This window comes from Heterocephalus glaber, unplaced genomic scaffold, assembly GCF_053883595.1.
Source record: "Heterocephalus glaber isolate CG9 unplaced genomic scaffold, H.glaber_assembly_v1.0 deba00001428, whole genome shotgun sequence".
Lineage (NCBI taxonomy): Eukaryota > Metazoa > Chordata > Mammalia > Rodentia > Bathyergidae > Heterocephalus > Heterocephalus glaber.
In genome coordinates this window covers 28,338,749-28,363,517 of record NW_028258293.1, presented here as the reverse complement: position 1 = coordinate 28,363,517, position 24,769 = coordinate 28,338,749, and the positions used below count along the sequence as shown (strand labels likewise).

General features: G+C 45.9%; 1 protein-coding gene across 3 annotated transcripts; it reads right to left on the bottom strand.

Moving 5' to 3' along the window:
• Positions 1-11,267: 11,267 nt before the first annotated feature.
• Plekhb1 (pleckstrin homology domain containing B1) lies at positions 11,268-23,578 on the bottom strand. Of its 3 annotated transcripts, XM_004863264.3 has the most exons (8): positions 23,423-23,578; positions 22,093-22,168; positions 20,859-21,011; positions 20,212-20,314; positions 19,069-19,108; positions 16,281-16,385; positions 13,132-13,231; positions 11,268-12,536 (listed from the first exon to the last, which is right to left on the bottom strand). In XM_004863264.3, exons 2-8 carry the CDS (start codon positions 22,127-22,129, stop codon positions 12,400-12,402), a joined length of 675 nt encoding a protein of 224 aa, XP_004863321.1. In that variant the 5' UTR covers positions 22,130-22,168; positions 23,423-23,578; the 3' UTR covers positions 11,268-12,399. The 3 variants fall into 3 exon arrangements, with proteins under 3 accessions (XP_004863321.1, XP_012920499.1, XP_087068055.1); XM_013065045.3 differs by lacking the exon at positions 16,281-16,385; XM_087211929.1 differs by lacking the exons at positions 16,281-16,385; positions 23,423-23,578 and having other exon boundaries at positions 22,093-22,357.
• Positions 23,579-24,769: the final 1,191 nt, after the last annotated feature.

Below are 24,769 nucleotides of genomic sequence, written 5' to 3'. Positions count from 1 at the left end.
AAAGGAACTGATGTTTTGTTCTTTTTAATTTCAATTTCCAGTTGTTTGCTGCAGGTATAGGCATTACAGTTAATTAATTGCTACATACTGTCTTGAACTTACTTTACTCATTCATTAGTTCTAGTAGTTTTTAGTTAATTCCTTAGTGTATTTTATATAAGCAATTACATCATCAGCATGTAGGGGCAATGTTACTTTTTCCTTTCCAAACCTATGCTTTTTAAATGTTTTTCTTTTTCTGTTGGCTAAGGCCTCCAGTAAAACGCTAAACAAAAGTGATGAAAGCAGATATCCTTGTCTTGTTCCCAGTTTTAGGGGAAAACATTTAGCATTTTATCTGCAGTTATATGTTAGCTGTATTTTTTAACAGATGTAATGAGATATAATTTACATAGCAGACAATTCACTCGTTTAAAGTGTACAATTTAATGTTTTTTGTGTATTTAGAATTGTGTCACCTTCATTCACCACAGTCAGTTTCACTCCATACTGGGTGTGATGACCCATATCTGTAATTCTAGCACTCAGGAGGCTGAGGCAGGAGGATTGCCATGAGTTTGAGGCTAACCAGGGCCAGCCTGATCTTCCTACCAAGATCCTGGCAAAAAAAAGTAAACAAAATATTTTTTATCACTTCAAAAAAGCCCTGTACCCATTAGCAGTCACTAGATTTTCTCCCAACCTTTCTAATCACTGTCTCCAGCCTAGGCAACTACTTAATTTACTTTCCATCATTAGTTTGATCTATTCTGGACATTTCATGTAAATGAAATCATGCAATATATGGCCTTTTGTGACTAGTTTCTTTCACTGAGCATAATGTTTAAGGTTCATCCATGAAGTAGCATGCATCATCACTTTATTTTATTATATGGTTATACCACAGTTTTATTTACTAATCAGTTGACAGATATTTGATTTGTTTCCACTTGAGCTATTATAAATATTGCTGCTGTGAATATTTGCAAGCAAGATTTGTGTGGACATTTTTCCCCCCTTTGGGGATCTACCTAGGTTTGTAATTGCTGGGTCATACAACTCTGGTTAGTTGCTTGGTTGATTTTATTTTCCTTCCCACCACAAGTTTTTCCTATTACTAAATCTTAGCTTAGAGCCAGGTGTGCACCTATAATTATAGTTGTACACCTATAATTCCAAAACTCTGGGAGGCTGAAGCAGGAGAATTGTGAGTTTGAGCCCAGCCCAGGCAAGTTAGTGATTTAGTGAGACCCTATCTGAAAATTATAAAAGGCCTTGGGATGTATCTTAGTGAAAAAACCCTGTGTTTAGGGCTGAGGATGTAGCTCAGTGGTGCTGTGCCTGCCTGGCAAGCACAAGGTCCTGAGTTCGATTCCCTATACAAAAAAAAAAGCACTGTGTTTAATCTCTGGTGCCACTACCTCCCCCAAAAAATCTTACTCTGGCATGGTACAATTGTTACAGTTACAGAACCAATATTGACACATTATTAACAAAAGACAGTATTCTATTCAGATTTCCTTAGTTTTCTTTTTCTTCTCGGTAACAGGGATCGAACTCAGGACCTTGTGCTTGCCAGCCAGCCATGGCGTCACTGAGCTACATCCTCAGCCCTCCTTAATTTTAATCTATGTCTTTTTTCCCATTTCAGGATTTTATCCAGGTTATCATGTGACATGTAGTCTCTTTTGTGCTATGACAGTTTCTCAGATGCTCATTGCTTTTAATGACCTTAACCATGAAGAAGACTGGTCAGGTATTTTGTAGGATATTCCTCTATTGGAATTGATTTTTTTTTTTCATAATTAGACTGCAGTTTATCAGTTTGGGGGAAGGAAGACCATAGAGAATTTGGAATTCTGCAAGGGAGATTTGTCTTTGACTCTCTCTGATGTATTTATTCAATAATTTATACCAGAATGGACTTGTGTATATTTATTTTATACTTTGTGTTATAATCCACTACTACTTTATTCTGTTACACAAATTGATCCATCTTTGACCATTGAGAACTCTTTTGCCCCTTTGACATCAGTGCAGATTTCATTTTTGTTTTGTTTTAGAGCACTTTCTTACTTTATGGCACTACAGGATGCTCAGCGTGCATTTCAGCTATTTCCTTACTCCTAGATTCAGCCATTTCTCCAAAGAACCCTGGTTACTTTAGTCAGACAATTGGTATTAGAAATCAAGATGGAGGCAACCATGGTGGCACACACCTGTTATCCTGGCTCTGAGGAGGCTGAGGCAGGAGGATCACTGTGAGTTCGAGGCCAGGTTGGGCTACATAGTGAGTTCAAGGCCAGCATGAACTACATAATGAAACCCTGTCTGTAAAGACCAAAAAACTAATATATATCAAGATGGAGGAGTATGTAGCTCTGTAGTAGAACATATGTGTGGCGTGGGAAGCCCCGTGTTTTATCCTAACACAGAAGACAGATGAAAGAAATATTTGTGTATTGTAACAAATGTATATACACATCTGTAATATATGTATATAAAGTTATCTGTGTCTATATTAAGCTAGGTATAAGTTCACACTGATGCCTCCAACTCTAGATCACCACATGTATCATTTTAGCCTCTTCCCTTTGCTTATCTGTAAATTCCCACTCCACCAATGAGAAACCTGGCTACTGTGATCTGCCATTAATTTACTTAATTGCTCAGTTCCAGTATACATGTAGAATAACGTCAGGACTGTTAACTAAGAACCTCAGAAAATAAGTTTTATCAACTAGAGTACAGTGCTTATGTACAGTTCCTTTAGTCTTACAGACTACTCATTTCCAAAGTTACTTAGATCACCACCTTTTCACACGTCTGTAATACAAGTAAATACTTTCATTGCAGTTTGCATTCCTTCCTTGGAAACCCAGCTGTCTAAATTTTAGATAGACAGACAGCTATGTATATATTCATCCTTTATGGTATGAAGTTCTTTGGGTTTTCACAAAAGCATATTGTCATGTATCCATTATTATAGTATACAGAATAGTTGAACTGCCTTAAAAATCACCTATTCAAGGGCCAGGGATTTAGCTCAGTGGCGCTGTGCCAGCCTGACAAGTGCAAGGTCCTGAGTTTGATCCCCAGTTATAGGGGATCACCAATTCTTTCTCCCTGTGAGACCCTGGCAACTACTGTTATTTTTACTACCTCCATAGTTTTGTCTTTTCTTGGATATCATGTAATTGAATTAACATAGTGCTTAGCCTTTTAAAACTTGCTTATTTCACTTAGCAATATGTATTTATGGTTTTTCCAGATCTTTTTGTGGGTTGATAGTTCATTTTTCTTCACTTGATCTTAGCCAAAAGGCCAAGAAGTGATAGTTCATTTTTCTTTACCAGTGAATATTGCATTGTATGCACTGTTTATTCATTCACCAATTGAAGGTTATCTTTGTGGCTTCCAGTTTTTAGTGATTATGAATAAAACATTCATATAATGATTTCCCCCCTCTCCCCCATACGGGGATATCAAACTCAGAACCTTGTGCTTGCCAGGCAGCTGTGGCACCACTGAGCTACATCCCCAGCACACACACCCCCTTTTTCTTTTTTTAAGACAGAGTCTTGCTATGTAGTTCAGGCTGGCCTTGAACTCACTATGTAGCCCAGGATGGCCTTGAACTCATAGCAGCCCTCCTGCCTCAGCTTCCAAAGTGCTGGGATTACAGGTGTGTGCCACCATGCGCCACACATATAAAGATTTTTAGAAGAATATAAGTTTTCAATTAACTGAGTAACACCTAGGAGTGTGATTGCTGAATTCTAATGGTAAAACTATATTTAGCTTTACAGGAAACTGCCATGCTGTTGCAATATGCCTGTACCATTTTGCATTCCAACCAGCAAAGAATGAGAATTCTATTGCCCCATTGTCACCAGTGTTTGCTACTCAGTTTTTTTATTTATTTGTTTTTGGATTTAAGTCATTCTAATAGGTATGTAGTGGTACATAGTGAGATTGTTTGTTTGTTTGTTTGTTTGAATTTGCAGTATCCTAATGACAACTGATGTTGAGCATCTTATCATTTGCTTATTTGCCATTTGGTGATATGTCTGTTCATATCTGCCATATTTTAATTGGGTTGTTTGTGTTCTTATTGAGTTTTAGGAGTTCTTTATATGTCTTAGAAAAATATAAAGATATCTTTAAGTATAATTATTTAAAATATAGAGACATTTTTAAATCTTTTAGTACATGTTTGTAATACATAATGATTACATTCATTGTGGGGAGTTGGTACATGTACATAACACATCTATTTTTTTTCGCCAGCCAGTCTCAGATTTATTTACTTATTTTTAAGTCTTTACCAAGTTAATTTTCATAAACACAGATTGACAGCCAGACTAACAGACCAGAGAACATATAGAACATAAAAAACAATTATGCTAAATCAAGGTACACTTTTAGATACATTGGCCATTGTAGATTACAATAACTTTTATAGACATATTAGATATATAAAGAACTTTAGGATAGGAGTTTTCCAAGTATTTTCTGTTGACCTCTGGTTGTTTTTTTATTTTGTCTTGTTTTGGGGTGTGTGTGTGTGTGTGTGTGTGTGTGTGTGTGTGTGTTACAGGAGTATTGAACTAGGTCCTTTGCACTGCATTACATCTGTACCCCATCCCCTTTGTTTTTTATTTTGAGACTAAGTTTCCCAGGCTGACCTCAAATTTGCAATCCTCCTGCCTCAGCCTTGTGAGTAGGTGGAATTACAGGAAGGCATCACTGTACCCAAGCTATTTTTTCAATCTTTTAACATTTTTTAAATAGATGCACTCTATCAGATTGAGGATCTGTTCCTATTTTTACTAAGCAGTTGTTTGGTCTTATTTAAGTGAGTGCATGCTCAAATTTTTGAAATACTTTTTCTGCATCTATTTAATCATATGTTTGTTTGGTTGGGTTTTTTTTGGTACTGAGGATCAAACTCGGGACCTTGCGCTTGCGAGGCAGGTGGCGGAACCACTGAGCTAAATCCCCAGCCCGATCATATGGTTTTTATTCATTGTTGGTTTTATATGGTAAGTTATATTGGGTTTTGTTGTCACTGTTGTTTTATTTTTGCTTGCCAGCTCCTCATTCCTGAGACAAACCTGGATTTAATTTGCTAATATTTTATTAAGATGTTTATGTTTGTGGTAAAAGATATTAGCCCATAATTTTCTTGTAATGTCTTTGTCAGGTTTTTGTATTGTTATAAAATTGTTCTTAAAGCTCACCATAAAGTAAGTGGAAATACTCCTCTATTTCTAAAAGATTATGTGTAAAATTACAGTACCTTTTCTTTCTGTCTTTGATTAGAATTAAGCAGTGACATCATCTGGGCCAGGAGTTTTAAAAAAAGAATTCACTTTGTGGAAATATGTCCATTTCACCTAAATTGTGAAATTTATTGTTTTTTTAAACCTTTTTTAAGGGAGGAGTGCTGGGATTTGAACCCAGTGCCTTGAGTATGCTAACCATATGCTCTACCACTGAGCTATACCCTCAACCCCATCAGATTTATTTACATAGTTATTCCTTTACCCTCTTTTTAACATTTTTATTGTGTTAAAATATATAACATTATATATAACATTAGGGGTAGAGGTTTAGCTCCATGGTAGTACACTTTTTTTTACAGCACTTCCATAGAACACAAGTCCTGGGTTCAATCCCTCACACTACCAAGAAGAAAACAAAACAAAAAAAGATAACATAAAATTTACCTTTTTTTTTTGTCTTCAGTACTGGAGATTGAACTCAAATCCTTCTTCTCACTGAGCTACATCCCAGCATTGTTTGTTTGTTTTTGTTTGTTTTTTCAGAAAGGGTCTCACTGAGTCACCCAGGCTGGGCTTGAACTTGCACCTTCTCTTCAGCTCCCAGAATACTGGGATTACAGGCATTCTCCACCACGCCCAGCTAAAATTTACTATTTTATCCATTTTAAGTATACAATTAAATGGCATTAAATACATTCACAATGTTGTATATCCATCACCATTTCTTCCTTTCCTAGCCCCAGTAACCTCTAATATGGTTTCTTTTGCCTATAAGTAGAATCATAATAATTATCCTTTTGTGCCTAGCTTATTTTTTACTTTTTTTTTGGTACCGGGGATCGAACTCAGGTCCTTGCGCTTTCGAGGCAAGTGACAGAACCACTGAGCTAAATCCCCAGTCCTAGATCATATAATTCTATGTTAAACCTTTTTTTTTTTTTGGTGCCAGGGATCTAACTTGGGTCCTTGTGCTTTCAAGACAGGTGGCGGAACCACTGAGCTAAATCCCTGGCCCTATGTTTAACTTTTTGAAAACTTTTCCACAGTAGCTGCATCACTTTACATTTCCACTAGCAGTGTTGTATAGGTGCTCCAGTTTAATTTACAGCAACCTTATTTATTTATTTAATTGTTTGCTTGTTAAGTAGCTAGTCAAGTACACTACCAATCAGCTACATCCCCAGCGCCCCCCCTTTTCTTTCTACAGTGGCCATCCTACTAGGTGTAAATTGGTATCTCATTTTTGTATCTTACTATGGTTTTGCTTTGCATTCCCCTAATGAATAATGATGTCAAACATCTCTTCGTGTATTTATTGGCCATTTATATATCTTTTTTGGTGAAATGTCTATTCAAGTCCTTTACCAATTTATAAACTGAATTATTTGGTTTTGGTTTTGGTTTTGGTTTTAGTTTTGCTTTTGAGTTGCTAGATTTCTTTAGGTAGTATAGATGTTAATTCATTAACAAATAAATGAATTTTTAAAATATTTTCTGCTGCTTTGTGGGTTGTTCTTTTTACTTTCTTAGTCGTGTCCTTTGGTACAATTTTGACCATGTTCATTTCATCTTTTCAGTTGTCATTGTTGCCTGAGTTCTTGATGTCATGACCAAGAAACCATTACTAAATTCATTGTCGTGAAGATTTTCTCATATTTTTTGTTTTAAGAGTTTTATAGTTGTAGTTCATCAAAGCTTTTTGATGGTATTGTAAATGGAATTTTTTGTAATTTCCTTTTCAGATTTTTTTTTTTATTGTTAATTTATAGATATAAGCATTAGTCACTCTGTCACTGCTGGGACAAGGTACTGGACATACACAACTGAAGGAAAAAAGGTTTATTTTGGTGCATGTTTTCAGGGAGTTTGATCCATGGTTGGCTGGCTCTAAAGCAGGCACAGCATGGTGGAAAGGCCAGTCAGAGGAAAGCTGCACAACCCAAGGTAGCCAGAAAGCAAAAGAGAGAAGAGAGCCAGAGAGACAACTGAAGGAGCCTGGGACAAAAATACACCTTTCCAGGTCATGACCCAGCTCCTTCACTCAGGCCTCTCTTCTTAACAGCACATTCAGCTATGAAGTCATCAATGAACCAATCCTCCAATGATGTAGTGTTCCCATGATCCAGTCACCTTCCAAAAGCCCCACATCTGAAAGAGACTTTTTTTTTTTGAGACAGGGCCTTGCTATGTAGTTTAGGCTGGCCTTAAGCTCACTATGTAGCTGTGGCTGTCCTTGAACTCCAGGCAATCCTCCTCCCTCAGCTTCCTGAGTGGTGGAATTGTAGGTGTGCACCACCACACCTGGCATTTAGATCAAACCATAACATTTTGCTTCTGGTCTCTCAAGGCTCATGGCCATCTTATTATTAGGCAAAATTCATTTAGTCTGTCTCTAAGAGTCACCAATTTCATTTGTTTTTTGTCATTGTCATTTTTGAGACAGGGTCTGGCTGTGTAATTCAAGCTGGGCTTGAGCTCACTATGCAGCCCAGGTTGGCCTCAAACTCATGGCAATCCTTCTGCCTCAGCCTCTTGAGCACTGGGATTTCAGGCATATGCTACCATGCCTGGCAAGAGACACCAATTTCCTAACAGTTCTAGCACTGCTCAAAAGTCCCAAGTCCAGGGCTGGGGATTTAGCTCAGTTGTGCTGCCGCCTGTCTTGCAAGCTCAAGGTCCTGAGTTCGATCCCTGGTACCAAAAAAAAAAAGTCCAAAGTCTCCTCTGAGAGGCTCAAGGCAAACTCACTGTCAACCCTTTTAAAAATCAAAAAGCAGCCAGGGATTTAGCTCAGTGGCACCATGCCTGCCTCACAAGCGCAAGGTCCTGAGTTTGATCCCCAATACCAAAAAAAAAACCTATCCAGAAAAATCAAAAAGATAGTTAAATATTTGCAACATACAATAGCATAGGGCAAACATTCCCATTCCAAAAAAAAAAAAAAAAAAAAAGGAATAGGAGAACTGAAAGAAATAGGATCAAAATAAGACCAAACCCCAGCATTGCAAACATTAAATCCTGTAGCTCCAGGTTCAGTACCCAGGGTATGTGATGGTGAGATATATGCTCCACATGGCTTAGGCAGCCCTGCCCCATGGCCTTCCCAGTTGTAGCCTACATGGCCTCTCTCAGACTGGTTCTGCTCACTTCCTGCAGCTTTCCCCTCCAGATGTTCTATGTTCCTGGAATCTCCAACTTCCTAGGGTCTCTAAATAGCTCAGCTTCACTCTGACAGATTCTCCTGTAAGAGTGCCTTCTTAAGATCTCCTGACAAGGAAAGTGACACTGTCACACCTCATTGCCTGGGCTCTTGCATTCTGCATGCCTGCAAAATCAGCACCATGTGCGTGATGCCAAGGTCTACTGCCAGCCTTGGACAATGACTGCAGCAGCCTCTTGAGTGCCTGAGCAACTGAACAGGGATACACTTCACTAGGCTCCCTTCAATGAGGAGGGTGCTCTGGGACTCTCAAAGCCAATTTTTCAGAAGAGTTTACCCCTTTTCACCCTTAACCCTGTGATGGGTGGGGTCTGGCCAATTCCTGAGGTGCCAGCTTTCCTACTGTTCTGGTGCAAAATACTTGGCTTCTTTGTAATGGCACTAATCTGCTTAGTAACTACACCTTCTGTGGCTGCAACTTTACCCGTGCTTCCTTTCTGCTCAAACTGCAAATTTTTCAAATCTTATAGCTCTGCTTATTGTTACTGATTCTCACTGTAGATCTGGCTAAAAGCAGCCAAGAGTACCCATGCCATTGCCTGAATGAAATTTTCTCTACCAGATAATTAGTCTGCCACCTTTAAATTCAGCCTCATAGAAAGTCTTAGGACATATGCAAAATGTAGACAAGTTATTTGCCTGAATATAACACTATGGCCTCTAGTCCAATTCCCAATAGAGTCTTTCCCATCTGAAACCTCATGAGCCTGGCCTTTACTATCCAAATTCCTATCAGCATTCTGGTCTTACTAGCTCCCACCAGAATCACTCATCAATCTTTCTCCAGCATTCTAAGACTTCTCTATCCCACTTCTCCAAACCTTTCCAAACTCCTCTCACAAACCAGTTCCAAAGGGTTCCAAACTGTACGGTCAGGTATAGTTACAGCAACAACTTCACTTTCAGTACCAATTTTCTCTATTAGCTTTTCACTGCTGGGACAAAATATCTGACGCAATTTGGAGAGGTTTATTTTGGCTCACAGTTTCACAGGTTTCAGTCCAGGTCAGCTTGCTCCATAATAGAAATGACATGGCAGAAGAGCATGGCAAAGGAAAGCTGCTCATGGCAGGCAGGAAGCAGAAAGTGAGGGAAGAGCTGGAGCAAGCGATACCCCCCAAAGCCATGGCCCTGAATGACCCATCTCCTCCACCCAAGACCCTCCTCATAACCACACTCCTCCCCCCCTCCTTTTTTAAGTTTTAAGAGATGTGTCTCCCTGTGTTGCTTATGCTGGCTGCAAACTCAAGCAATCCCCCTGCCTCAGATTCCCGAGTAGCTGGGAACACAGGCTTATGCCACCCAACCTTCTACTTTCAACTTATTATTGTCTTTGTATTTTAAAGTACAATATATCCTTTATAAATAGCATAGTGCTGGGTCTTGTTTATTCATTCTGAAAATCAGTCTTCATCCATGCTTTCATTCTGTATACACTTAATTATTAACATGTCTGGATTTAAGTATGACATTTTAGTGTTTTATTTGTTTCATCTGTTTTTAAATGCATGCCTTTGGAGAATTTACTTTCTTCTATATCTGTTTCTTTGTAGGTAATGTAGGGACAGTAACACCTAGCTATGTAGTTATTGTGAAGACTTCTGAGATAAAGCAGGGAAAGCTCTGACCAGTCCATGTGAATGCTGCTGCTCTGCCCAGCAAACTCAAACACCTTGCCTGGCAGCTCCCTGATACTTGTTTGGTCCACGTTCATGGGAAGGAATCTGGATGGCTTGGGCTCTTCCTACATACTAAATAAACCCCGAAAAAGCCCCAAGACTGTGCCCTAGAGAGTGAGCCTCTGAGTAGGCCCATTCCCAGAGCCATCTCAGAGATGTCCCTCATGAGCATGCTGAGGTTCCAAAGCATGGACTGTGTCTGATCTGCTGGGTCCTCCGAACATAGTTCAGACCTTTGGACTCACATGGTGTGTGACCTTTGACAGCAGGATGCTTTGAGCTTTTGAAGGGACTCATGCCTATGCTTTTGCCTATGTGATTGCTGCTTCCCAGGCTGCCATCTGCTCATAAGCCTGGCCTATGGGGTTCCCTATAACCTAGTCCCACCTACCACCCCTCCTCACCATGCAACCTGCCATGATGTGAGACTCATTCTGGAACTCCATGGCACTCGCAGCCTGTGAGGCCTTTGCTTGTGCTGATTCTTCCATCAGTTCTTTCTACATATAAAGCCCTCCCTCTGTTCTCATATGGCCGAAGGCCTACTTATCCTTCAAGGCTGAAACTGAATTTCCACCTCCTGACCTTGAAGCTGCCCCAATTCAGTTGTATGCAGTTGTGCATCCCAGTGTTTTCTCTTCTTTGACTTAAATCAGTTTGAGCAGGAAATTTCTGTCACTTATAGCTTCAAAAGGCCCGAGGCAGGCTGTTTCTTTCTCCTGGTCTCTCTGTAAGTACAATTCATTGACTCAACTCTGGGATAGAGACCCACTGGGAAAGATCCCAATTCCACAGGCCTCTCAGAAAGCAGGCAGGATCTTCCCTGCATTATCTATGAGCTTAGACAACAGAGACCCCGACACAGCCTCTCCTCATGAGCCCTCAGGGTTGGTCAACTTCAACCTGCCACCTAATGGGTAGGGAAAACAAGGTCCAGAAAAGTTAAGTAACTTGCCTCAAATTGCTCAGAATACATTCTGTCTCCAGTCCAACCTGACCTCAGAATCCATATCTCATATCAAAGAAGATACTAGTAGATGCTGAGTCACAGAGGTGTCCCAGGAAAACGGTGTCCTGGGGGAACAAACAAGCCAGAGCCAGTTCTAGACTCAATCACATCTTTATTAATCTCTGCAGCTGAGCCAATAGAGTCCCTGTCAACAGGGGAATTTTAGTGGACTACACCAGGCACTGGGCAAGTAAGTTAGCATTTCTACTGGTGACTGGGACAGGATTGGGGAAGAGATTGGAAGGGCCACCTGCAGGCAGACACATGGCATGGGGGCTTCCCAGGCTGGTACAGAATTGGGTCAGGTCCCAGAAGGGAACACTGCCATCTCCCCCAGAATTAAGGAAGAGACAAAGCCCTAGATGGTGAAAATCACAGCAGATCAGAAAGGCATTTCCTGATGGAGGCAACTTCCTAAGGCTGGAGATTCCAAACAGAGCTCACCTGTTCCCCAACCAGAAGCCTCCTTGTTAAATTCAATTGTTGTCAGGGGGAACAGGGGCCTAGGAAACTGCTAGTGGGAAGGAAGGAACTAAACTCAGGGTGTTTTAGGTCAGGGTATGCATCAGTACTAACAAAATGGACAAAATCCTCATTATAGGTGCAGTCATGAAACTTCCCTCTATGAAAAGCTCACATCTCCCCTTTACCGGGCAGGTGCCTCAGCCTGCAGCTCACCATGATTTGACCCCACCCGAGCCCAAATGGGCTCCCCCTTAATTCTTTGGACATGCCAACAACAGCACTCCCAGCTTACCTCCCTTGCTCCCTTCCCCTAGGCGTCCTTGTCAAAGGACAGATAACTCTGCAGCTTTGTCTAGTGTTTGTTTACTCCTGTTTCCCCCATCAGGCCTGGCATTCCCCCAGGAGAGAACAGGGAGCCCTATTCATGTTGTCACACCAGCGCCCGGGGAATTTGAAGCCAAATGGAGTTGTTTGCCATCTCTTGGTGTGTTTGGAGGAAATATAGTCATACGTGTCTATAAGGGATTTCTGGGTTGTCTGGCAGTAGACAGGAGGATTTCTAGCCATGTTCGTGCCTGAGATGTCAGCTTCTTCAGGAGTTGGGAGAGGCGAGTAGGAAAGAAAGGGAGAGATGGTTCAGGCCCAGAAGGGGCTAATAGAGAGGAGAGGGTCAAACGATATAGGGAGTGATGGTGGGGTCCAAGAGGAAAAGGGGGCTAGTAGTTTACGCGCAGGGACTGGAGCTCGGAGACCCAAGGTTCAGAACCAGCAGGGTGACCACATGAGTGAACCCAGCGCAGCGCCAGTGGCAGCCCCGGCCAGCATGCCCATGGCCAGCGGGGCGCCCGAGCTGTAGCAGGGGTCCTCCCGCACTATCACGTGAGTCACGCCGGGACCTGCGGGGAGAGCCCAGAGAGCCCGGGTGGGTCAGGGACTTTAGCCGAGGGAATGGATTCATCTTTGTTCCCATTCAGCACGACTGCAGCCCAACCCAATGTTAAGGCTATGAGCCTATTCTCCTGCTTCCCAATCGGAGTAACTGAGCCCTTGACGTGGTAAGGGCTCCACTCCCACTGCTTCCAGGTCCTGTATCTGCCACAAACGTACTGGGACCGTGGGGCTAGGGCGGAGTGGCGGGCAACTCCAGGATCTCTAAGCATCACCAAGCTGCACCTGAGGGATGGGCTTTCACAAACAACTTTGTGGAGTGGGAAGGAGGCTGCCGTCCCCGAATTAACCACCAGGGGTCGCTATCATCCCAGGAACAGTATCACGAGGCTGTCGGCGAGTTGAGGCCGGCCTGGAGAGGTGGGTCAGATCCGGAGTAGGGAGGGCTATTTCAAATCACAGGACAGGGAAGGGTTTGGGGAAGTCCCTGCTCTAGAAAACCTGGAACACCCAAAGGTTAAGGCCAGATCCCGATTGATGGGTCATAGGCAGAGCCTGGTGCTGGATCTAGGCAGGCCTCGGACTGAGCAGGCTGGGGCTTACCTGCATAGGGCGGCCCGTAGTAGCTGCGGACGTATGTAGCCTCATGTGCATTGGGGGGCACCACCTCGTAGTAGTCCTGGTATGGGCTGTAGACTCGCACCTGGGGAATCCAACCAGGTCAGCTGCCCAAGAACTCCCTGGTCTGGGTTTGGTCCCCTACTCCCTTTCCCCGCCCTGCCCCCTGCCCCACAGAGCCTCCTCTTGGAGTTTAGAAATGGGTCCCCAGACACCAGTGAGCTCCAGAGAAAGGCTCTGCCTCGCTACAAGGTCCAAGGGCCTTGCCTTCTAAAATTTTTTTTCTTTCATCCACCTCTCAAGTCATGCCCTTTCTGCTGCCCTGCTCTTCCTCGAAAATTTTTCCATGGCTCCCACTTTTCCTTCATAGGTAGTCAAATATTTGTTAGCAACTGTGTAATGGTCTGACTTGGAGAAACCAATTGATTACTCTCCTAGACCAAGGGAGAGGAATAAGGTCAAGCCCCAGGAAGGAAATAAACTGGTGAGGAGGACAGAAAGGGAAAAAAAGGATGGGGAATAGGAAGTAACTCTAGTAACTATTATCAAGCATCTACTGTGTACCAGGTCTGGAGGGAGGTGTTCATATGTGTTACCTCCAGGCATTATTCTCTCCGCAGTACCACACAGCTGGGACTGAGGCTCAGAAATTGGTCGGTGCTTTCTCTGGAATTTACTCTCTGCTCTCCTTGCTCCCCAACTAGATTTCTACCAATGGTCCAAATCTTAGCTCTCTAAGCATACCTCACGACTACATCTCCAAGCCATTTCCCTTTGAGAGACTCCTTCTTACCTTTCCTTATTCAGTTATCAATTTGTCTTTCAGAATCAATTCAGGTATTGCTCTTCTTAAACCTCAGGCACTGTGGGCATCCTTTCTGGACTCCCACAATACTTGGACTGCCCTCCCTCACAACACTGATCAACAATAATGTGTTGTTTGCCCCTGAGTGTGCATTTGTTTCTCCCAGCAGAGGAGACCCGTCCAAGTCCAATCGACCTGACTGGAATATGGCAGATGCCTAATAAATGTTTACTGAATTTGGCTACAGTGACTCAACTACAGGGATAAACTGGAACTTGCCCAACTTTGAGTTGATTGCAATCCCAGTTAGGGAGAAAAACAGTCCCTGGGCAATACAGAAAACCAAGACAAGTAATGGTGTTGGTCCTCAATCTCAAGTAACTCCACTTGCCATGCTGCCTCCCCCAATGGTGATCTAGTAAGGCTGGCTGGTATGATCAGATTCTGGGATCCCACAAACACAGAAGGGGATGGAAGAATTTAAGTACTCGAGTCTGGGGATTTAGCTCAGTGGTTCCAGCCTCACAAGCACAAGGACCCAAGTTCAATCCCCGGCACCAAAAAAACCAAAACAAAACAAAACAAAAAAGAATTTAAGTACTCAGATCCAATGATGTTTTCAAGTTTAAGTCCAAAGCCTCTCCCTGCCCTGCAGCTGCAGTGAGCCATGGCCTTATGAGGCCCTGGAGAGGGTGGAAAACACCACCTCATTACCCCCCCCCCCCCGAGACACCTGTTTCCACCCTCCAGGTCTGGGAGGCCCAAAAGTAAACTCATGTAGATCACCTGGCAACTAGCAGGGTCACCCCAGAGACCTCATGGACAGAACCTGAGGATTTGATCTCTGATCCTCTCCCTCTTTAAAGTCCTTGCCCTTTCTGTGCGATGGGACAGTGTTGGCCAATGAGGGGCTCATAAGTAAATAACCTCCTCAGATAAACTACTGGGTGCTTAGAGTTACAGTCTTTTAAGTCCTATACTTTGACATTAACACTTTAAATGAACTTTGTATTCTAGGTTGAGGGATGGGAAAACCTCAGAATGATGGCTGGAACTCCTAGGCCTGTCTCTGAGGAACTGAGTGACACTTATCAAGTTAAAGTTTCATTTTCCTTGCTGACAAGGTTTTTTTTTTTTTCCCATACTACTCTCTCCCAAGGTAATGTGAGAATCCAGCAGAACCACATCTCTAACTAGTGGGCCACGTGCTTCTAGGTTCAGTGGTTCTGCATGTTAAAATCACCAATAACAATTTTTTTTTTTTTGTACCAGGGATTGAACTCGGGAGGAACCACTGAGCTAAATCCCTGGCCCACCAAGAACAATTTTTAAACAATTTTAAACAATTTTTTAAAAGAACAATAGGCCCCAGACCTATGAAATCTGAGTATCAAGAGGTAGGATGTGAACAGTTGCTGATTTATTACCTAAGCAGTTCTAACACAGAGAGAACCACTGAGCAAGAAAGAGTTCACAGGTGACTCTAAGATCACAGTTATACAAGCCCTCCTGCCAGCCTCCCCATGCCAGGCGTTGTGTTCAGCACTGGGGACAGAGAAAAGATTCAGGCCCAAGTCCTGCTTTTGAGAAAAATTTAGGTTGGGGAGAGAAAGAACTAGACTAAATTACAATGAGTGATGGTAATTCCATACAAAGGTTTTCCCTTCCTTTCTTCAGTCTTTCCCTCTGCCCCTCCATTCAGTGAACATTTTCTGAGACCTGTTTGTGCCAGATTCCTGTGTGCTAGGATGAGGAGGTCAGAATAGACTGTCCCCATCACTGAGCATTGATTTTACACCTACTGTGTATCCATCCCCATGCCAGGATCCATAGTGGCTGAGCTAATTAGACCTGATCTTTGCCTTGGAGGAAGTTCCAGGTCTCAGGGGAGGCTAGACAGATAGGAATAAACCAGGTCAAATAGAGACAATGCTAAGCAATAGCGACATCTGCTGTGGGAGGGAGTGCCTGAAGGTCTGGGAAGCCCTCCCTCTGGAGGTGGTAGCCTGTGAGATGGGCCTTCAAGGAGGAGCATCAGTTTGGCAGTGAAGGAAGCAGAAGAGAACAACGTGTGCAGTGGCTGGAAGAGGGAGAGCTGGAGCAGCTGGGCAGAGGGTACAGCAGAATGGCTTCAGCACAGGGATGAGGGGAGGTGGCAGGTGAGCCTAGCCAGATTGCCCAGGACTTGAAAGCCAGGCTGTGTTTGGTGTCCTGTGATTGACAGAGGGCCATGGAAAGTTTGTGAGCAGAGGAGGGATGTGACTGAGATGTTTTCAATGCTCATCCTGGTGGCCAGAACGGAGGCAGGGAGGGATGAGCCAGCACTTACCCAGATCCGCCTCTCAACTTTACAGGGGCTCCATGAGCGGGTCACACACCTGACCTTGGGGCAAACCCGGCGGCTCCTGGGTGGGATGGTGGCTCCAGCTGGGGCCTGCTCAAGCCACAGAAACCCAAGAAGGGGGAGGGAGGGAGGTGTCAGAGGCCCTCTACACCTGGTGAGACTCAGAGCTCTTACCAGGCCCTACCAGTGTCTTCTGCTTGCTGGGCTGGGGCGAGCTGGGGTCCTCTTCTTCAGCCCATGGTAAGGTGGGAAGGCTCAGAGAGGGGTGGTGACTGCCGAAGCTATACAGTGAGGAAGGGCCAGCAGCCTGTTTCCAACCCACTCTGGCCTGTTTCATGCAGTTGGTCTCCCAGTCTCCAAGGAGAGAGAACAGGGTAGGCCTGATCTGTCCTCCCATCCTCCTGGCCCCTTCCATCACCAATTCCCTAGGCTCGCCCCTGACTGTGTGCCTGGGATCCCTGTTCCCTGGTACAGCCAGGGTCAGGGACTCCTCCTGGAGCTTCTACCAGAAAGGAACATGAACTTATAGCTTGTGGAGGGACAAAGCACAGGTCACTCCCACATGGGCACAGGGACAGAAGCTCACAAATACAGATGTGAACACAGAGACACAGGCAGGCACAGGTACAAAGACAGAAAGGCACAAAAACACCTGTTCTAGGGCCAGGGATTTAGCTCAGTGATTCCGCCGCCTCCCTCGAAAGCTCAAGGACCGGAGTTCGATCCCCAGTAACAAAAAAAAACCCTACCTGTTCTAGTAAGCCCCAGCTCCCCCAAAGGGGTGTGCGCGTGTGTGTGTGTGTGTGTAGCAGAGGAAGGCAGGCTATAGAGAAGCAGTCAGCAGAGCAGCAGGAGGGTGGACAGGCAGAAAAGGGACAAGACAGCTTCACAGAGTCACAGATACAGAACGGTCAGCTCTCACCTCCTTCCTTCTGCCTCTCTTCACGGAACCCATCAGCCCCACTCTAGGGTGCTTTGGAGTTCAAAGCTCGGTGAGCCCAACTTGGGTCTCTTCCCGCCATGACCGCTGTTCCAGTCTCCTCACTCCCAGATTCCTCCAACCCACACTCCCCCTGGAAGCCTGAATCAGCCTTCCTGCTGGCTCTCACAACCTTCAGAAGTCCAGTTTCTCCAACTGGACTTTGAGGCCCTGGCCCCGGTGACTTCAGTGGTCATTTCTCCTGTGTTATTCCCTCCATGCTAAACCCTCCAGCCAGGCTATGCACGGGGCCCTTAGACCCATGCATGCCACCACTCACGTACCCACGCATGCACGCACGCACGCACACACACACACACACGCACTTCCCTGCCTCTGCTCACATAGGTCCTTTTACAGATGATGGCTTCCTCTCAAAACCTCGCTGACCTAGGCTCTAATTCAGGCTTTCCCCCTGGCTTAGCACTATGAGCCTTTGGACAAGTCCGTTCTCTGAGCCTCAGCTTCCTTATCCATAAAATAATACCAATCCCCAGCCCTTCCCCTGCCAGGGTTGCTGGAGGATGAAATGATGTAACTAGGTGCTCACACAGTGCCTGGCCCTCAGCAGGTGGAGGCCCAAGGGGGTTTCTAAACGCATCCCAGTCTCCTCCACTGTTTCACAGTGGACTTTCCCTCCAGATGAGAGGAGGCTCCACTGTGCCACAGATAGAAGGAGCAGCCAGAGGTTCTGGAATGTGGCAGGCAGGGTTGAGGCCATGCTAGGCCTCCTTGGCAGCTCTTCAAACCCACACCTCCATCAACCCTCAACCTATTTCTACTACCAAGGCCTCAGCCCAGACCTGCAGCCTGTTCCAAAGACACTGTCCTAGTCTCCTAACTGGTCCCAGGGTGTCCACTCTTGCTCTTTACAATCCATTTCCTACCTATCAGTCTGTCTTTTTAAAAATACAAACCTGATCTAATCTGATCATGGCATCTCTTTGCTTAAACTTTCAAAGCCTTCCTGGTGCTCTTAGGAAAAACCAACATCTTTAACATGAGCCCAAGGCCTGATCCTGTCAACATTTCTTCCTCATTGCCCCTCACTCCCTGAGCTCCAGCCACTCCAGCCACCCTGTATTTCTTCTGCTCCTCAACCAGCCAACACCTTAACCCCTCTCAGGGCCTTTGCACATGCTGATCCCTTTGCCTGCAAAACTGTTCCTTTCACCACATCCCTACCACCTTTACCCAATTTCTGTTTGTGCTTCAAGTCTCAGCTTAAGCCTCATCTGAACTTCCTCCTGGATCAGGCCACCAATGGAGTCGCACACTGCACATCTCTGTTAGAGCTGTTACCACTGTTGAAATGGAATCACTAGCTCCTCACTGGGCTGAGTCGAGTCCAGAGTGCAAGAGCCCATATCCTCTTGGTTTACTTCTGATCCCTGGACCTTGGCAGAGAGCCTGGCACATAGTAGGGACTTGGTAAATATTGTTGTATGGATGAATGAACCTCAGCCTCATTCTCTGCAGAGAGGGAACAACCTCATGGGATGGTTCTAGAATTACACCTTTACCATGCCTGGCACGTAACATTTGCTTGATAAAATTTCCTTTTCCCTAGCCCTCATGCCACCTCCTTCAAGTCTTCAGGGAGCTTCTCTCCATCCCTCCTTAGAGTACCAGCTGGCTGTCCTCTCCCTTTCCCACATGGGACTCAAGGTGTCTGAGTCTGTATAAGCCAATGCCTACTAGGTCAAGAGCTCCTGGCAGGTGGAGACCGAGTCTGACTCATCCATGATTCTATGGCACATGGGAGCTGGGAGGAAGGGGAGGAAGGGGGCTCACCGGGGTGGCATTTGCCTCCAGCAGCGCTGTCTTCCATGCTCTGCAAAGCAAACCCCACCAGACCATTAGGAGGGAATCTGGGGGAAGGGAAAGTGGCTCTCACATTCTAGATATTCCTCCCCAAACCAGGCTTTAGTCCCATTCTCTTGTGAAGGGGAAGATCCTTCCAACTCTCTCAGGTAGACAAAAGCAACTGCTCCCCTGCCCCTGTCACATGGATGGACCCTGGGTTAGGCTAATTCACTCTAGTCTATAGTCTTTTTCTCTTTAGAAGCTCCAGTTTCCCCATCTACACAGTGGACAGTTGGGCTGGGGGTCTCTTAGGGGATTCCCCACTCTAACTAATAAGCCTGGGCAGGTTCTCTAGCTGCAGCCCATCTCCCCATCCCAATCCTTCCCGCACAGTTCCCCAAAGCTCTGACCCCAAAGCCCCAGGAATGTCCAGTGGATAATGGACAATCAGGCCTTTGTTGGTTGCCATGGCATCTGGCTGGGGTGGACAAGGCGGCTCTGTGCTGTCTGCCTAGAGCTCAGCTTCCCCCGCTCCCACACATCCCTCTCTTTCACTGTCCTCCAGCACAAAGGCCAAGGACCTCAATCTGAGAGTAGGAAGGGAAGGAATGTGGGGGAGCAGATGACACCTGTCCCAGACTCCAAGTTTGGTTTGCCCTGATATGGGGCACAGACAGCTGCCTCTGTAGGTAGGTTCAAGTCTACCCCTAGGATCCAAGTCCCCCTTCCAGGGCATCTGCTTAGAGGGAGCCGGGGGGAAAGTCTTTTGAGGATGCAGCTGGCTGCACCTCCATACCATCGAGGAGAAGACTCACCTCAGAGGCTGCCGAATACCCGAATCTGGCCAGTCCTGTTCACTGGTCATCACTAACCTCTTCTAACTCCACACATTGCAGGCACTGTGCACCCCTCTGCCTCTACACTCTGAGCTCATCACAGATCACATGAAGAGCTCACTGTGTACCACGCCAATTGCCAGGAGCCAATCTCCACCCAGTCTCCATGATACAACCTCCCTGACTGGTCTTTATCCCCTACTCCTACCAACAGGGACCTGGAAGACTCAATGAGGAGGGGCCATCTGCTTGTGTTCCCCAAGAGCCTATCCATCCTTTCCTGGGAGCCACTCACACAGCATCATCCCGGGTCTCTGCGCACAGGAACAGTTTGGAACCCTCCCTTAGGTTCACAGTCAGCAGGCCATCACGGCTCCGGCCCTCTGGGGGCTGCACATCTGGAAGCAAACACACATATATGAGGTTTCCAAGGGCGCTGGGTCCTGCTGGTAAATTAGGAACAAGACCAGGAACTGACTTCTCTGGGTCCTGTTTACTGGTCGTTGCTAATTTTCTGATTCCACGTATTTTTTGGGGATTCTGCTCTACTCTTTATATGTGCTCAACTTTTTTACGTTACTGGCTTCTTGGGTACATCTCTCTGTTACCCTGTTATAATTGTGGGCTGAGCCTTGGTTGAAGAATTTGGAAATGTGCTGTGTAACTCTGGGACAGTCACTTCTTTTAGCTTCTTTATTTCATGTTCATCAGTTCTTAATGCCAGTTCACCTGACTTACCTCCACAACACAGTACAGTGTAGAAATTCAACAAAGGACGGGTTTCTTAATTCAGACCTAACTCAACTGGACTTCACAAAGTCCCAGAAGTAGTGTCTGAGAAGCTCCCGGAAAGCTGCAAGAGCCTCCCATTTGCAGCTATTCTCAGACACAATGGGAGAACCCTGCCTGTGGTCCCAGTGCCACAGAAGGGCTTCTGCTCACCATGACACTCCTGGCCGACTTTTATGTCACGGACATTGAAGTGGATGAGCACGCGGTCTTCCTCATCCTGTGCCGTCTCATCATGGTAGTAGCCCAGAGTTCCATCCAGCCACAGGGCGAACCAGTTCCGCTTCCAGCGGCGGAGGATGGAGCCTGCATGACAGTCCAGACCCACAAGGCAGGCGGATCACAGAGCCTGGGCTCCCAGAGCTCTGTGGCCCTGGCCTTCAGTATTATAACTTCTTTGTCTATCTATCTCCTGAAATGAGGGCAGAGCTTCTTTCTGTCTTACTCCCTGCCTCCCACTAGCCTGACACATAGTAGAGGCTCAATAAATGTGTTAAACAGTAAATGAATGATCAAACTCATTGTTTGGAAGTGCCTAAGGCCAAGTCCCAGGTCTCTTCAAGGGCAAAGATCTCTCTCTACTCTGAGCCCCTGTCTCATCTATCTCTGGCTTGTGTGACAGTCATTTCTGTCATTCTGCCACCTCCACCAGATTGGGGTTCTGCAACTCCCTACACAGTTCCTAAAACCTAGCAGGACCTGTGTTCAGGTTTGCTGAACTTAATGGACAGGAGGCATGAGGCAAGGGAGCTCCTGGTCCCAGAGGTCCCAAGATAGCGATTGTTCAGTTTGTGACTCTGGAAGACTCAGACCACTATAGCTTCAGACATTTTGCAACTGGAATCCTAACAGGAAAGGGGAAAGGCTTAAGAGGGCTTTTTAGAGCTTTATGGACTCCCAAGCAGAATGATTTTCATTTTGTTCTGGGGCCTTGTTCTGTGTCTAGCGCTGGATTGGGGTGCTATGGACACGTACAGAGTTAAACCCCAGACCCTGCCCTGGAAGCCCACAGCATTGGCCCAGTATCGAGTTAGGGAGTGAGAAGACTCACAGGTAATGACAGTTACTACAGGTCATTGTGGGAACTGAAGAGCGACCCAGCTTGGTGCTACAGGGGAAGGAGGGGGGTTTAGAGGAAAAGCTGGAGAATACTCATCAAAGAAGGGGACACTGGACACTGTCTTGAAGAGTTAAGTAGAGGCTTGCCAAGCACTCAGGAATGGGAAGGACACTGGGCAGATGGAAAATCACAGACAAAGAAGGAGAAGCTAGAAGGTTCTGATTTCTTGGGAGAGGATTCACTATTGCAGGCCTAACACACCACTCCCCACACCCCTGCCCCGGGATAAGGTACAGGACAGACAAAGGCATGGCCCAGGTCACTCACTCTGTCTCCACAGCCAGCCGCCCCTCACCAGGGCCATTTCTTCAAAAGGACTTTCCAGGGTGGAAGCAGGCGGGACCTGTCAGCGGAGCCAGGACACAGGTCTCATTGGCAGCTCTAGAGCAGCTCCCTGGAGAGAAGCCCCCCAGCCCATCCTCCCTGGGGAGACACCCAGGAAATGCTTAAGGCAGTGTTAGTAAACAACAAGGGCCGGGCAGCCTCCATCTCCTCCCCATCCTCAGCTCCCCAGTGAATGGGAGCTCTGTCCGGTAGGGTCAGCAGGGCAGCCACCCTCTGGGATGCCGTGGGGGTTGGGGTCAGAAGCCTGGATTCCAGTCTCAGCCCCAGAACCGTGGTGGACTCCCTTCTCCTTGCACCTCTCAACTGGCCTCAGAGTGTGTGAAACTGAGTGTGTCATGAGGCAGGTAGATGGGTGTCTATGAAGCAAGCAGAGGCTGGGGTGAGGAACTCTTAAAACTCATACAATGTTAGAAAATGGGATTTTGAAATGGTGGCAACACAGAACATCAGAATCATGACAAGGAATGAGGGACCACTATGACTAACAAAAGCCTCCTTTACATTTGGACCACACAGGAGCCATTTACAAAGTGCATAAAATAATAACTTAACAGCACTTATGACTGATTGAACACTATGTGTCAGGTATACTCCTCTGCTTTCACTTATTAGCTTATTTAAACCTCTTAACAATCTTTGCTATTATTCCAGTTTTAGAGATGACTAAGCTAGGGCCTGGAGAGGGCCAGCCTCTTTCTCAGACCCACTTGGTTAGCAAGCTCTGGAGCCTGGGTCCACACCTAGCAGTCCCGGCCTCTCACCACTGTACTAGTAGGAGCCATGAGAACACGGGCTAATCATAATGTGTGAAGGTGTGAGGCAAGTACTGCTAGTCGTAAAGACCCCAGGTGTTTCCAGTGTGCAGTAAAGTTTGGGAGTCACTGCACAAACTAATAACTCACTTTGGCCCCACTATAACCCTGTTAAGTCGGTATCTTTGCACCTATTTTACAGGTGGACAAATTGAGAGACAGCAAAGGACTCCTCCATGTATGCGATGGAGCTTGGACTGGAATCCAGGTGCCCTCTCTTCCTGAGGGCGACTTATTTTTGAGCAGGTGCCTCTTCCCCTCCCCCATCTGCTTACGCCTGTTGCTGCGTAACAAGAGCTGGCACACCTGTGTGGAGGATCTGGCCTTGTCTCTGTTTCTCCTGCAGCTCCCCACTCCTCTCTAAGCTCTGGCACAGATCAGAAAAGAGGACCAGGTGCAAACTCCCCTCTGGCCCCCCCCGCCGCCCCTTGATCACCCACCTGTCTACACCTGTTGCGGATGGTGCTGCCAAAACGCCCTGCTACCCGATGCAGCTGCCACCCAACCCTTTGTGCGCGCCTGCGCTTCGTGCCCCAGAGAGCCTAGGGCATTTCATTCCCCAGGCAGCGCCCCGGGCCTAGCTGCCCTAGGGCCCCGCCCTCCCACCCCCTGGAGGGGGCGTGGTACAAGGAGGAGCTACAAAGACCGAGGCATAATGGGAATTGTAGTCTTCAGCCCTAAACTTGGATGGAGTAGCTCTCCAGGGTGATAGCCCTGTGCTGACCCGTGAGCACTTGAGAGGCCACACCTGCAATTTTCTTTCTTTCTTTTCTACCCCCATCCCTGCCTCCAGGTGGTGGTCTTGTTATGTTGCCCAGTAGCCTCAAGCGATCTTCCTGCGTCCTCCAACTGGGAAGCTGGCTGTACAGGTATGCACCACCACACCTAGTTTATTTTTCTATTAAGATAGTTGTTCATTCATTTATGATGATACTTTTGTTTTGTTGGGGAGCTGGGGATCGAACCCAGGGCGTTGAACACGCTAGGCAAGGATTCTACCACTGAGCTACACATGCAGCCTCTATCATAAAATACTTTTTCTTAGGTATTTGAGGCTCGGGTCCTCGCTTTCAAGAAAACAAAATAGTAAAAAACGAAAAAGAAGACACAGTGGCCGTGCCCAAAAGGGAGGTAGAGTCGCACACAAACTGTATCTTATGCGTGACCAAGGACAAGGCCATTAAGACATCTCGAAGAAACAGGGTGTAGTGGTGCACGCCTTAATCCACCACTCTGGCAGGCTGAGGTGGAAGGACCACAAGTTCGAGCCCAACCTGAGCAAAACTTAGTGACTTAGTGAGAACCTGTCTCAAAATGGAAAATACAAGGGCTGGAGATGTAGCTCAGGGCAATGATCCTGGGTTCGGCCCTCAGTGGGGGAGGGGGTCCGCAGAGAAAGCTGCAGTGGGATGTTGCTGTAGCTTCAGGTACACAGGAAGGGGGGCTCCGAGGATGAGTAGCAGTCTCCAAGCATAAACCCAGCTCCATATGGGCTCCATATGAGCACGGGTCAGAAAGTTGAAGGGTCTCCCGGGTGTTTAGAAACAGAATCCAGAGTTGGGGAGAGCGCGAGGACTGGCAAGTGATAAAGCCGTAGCATTTTCAAGAATAAAACCGCAAGACTGCAAGTTCAAGGCCAGCCTGGACAACTTAGTGATTTAGCGAGACACTATCTTAGAATTTAAAATTAAAAAAAAAAATTAAAATCGCAGCACTTGAGAGGCTGAGGCAGGAAGATCACTTTCAGTTCGAGGCCAGCCTGAACTACATTGAGAGACCCTGTCTAA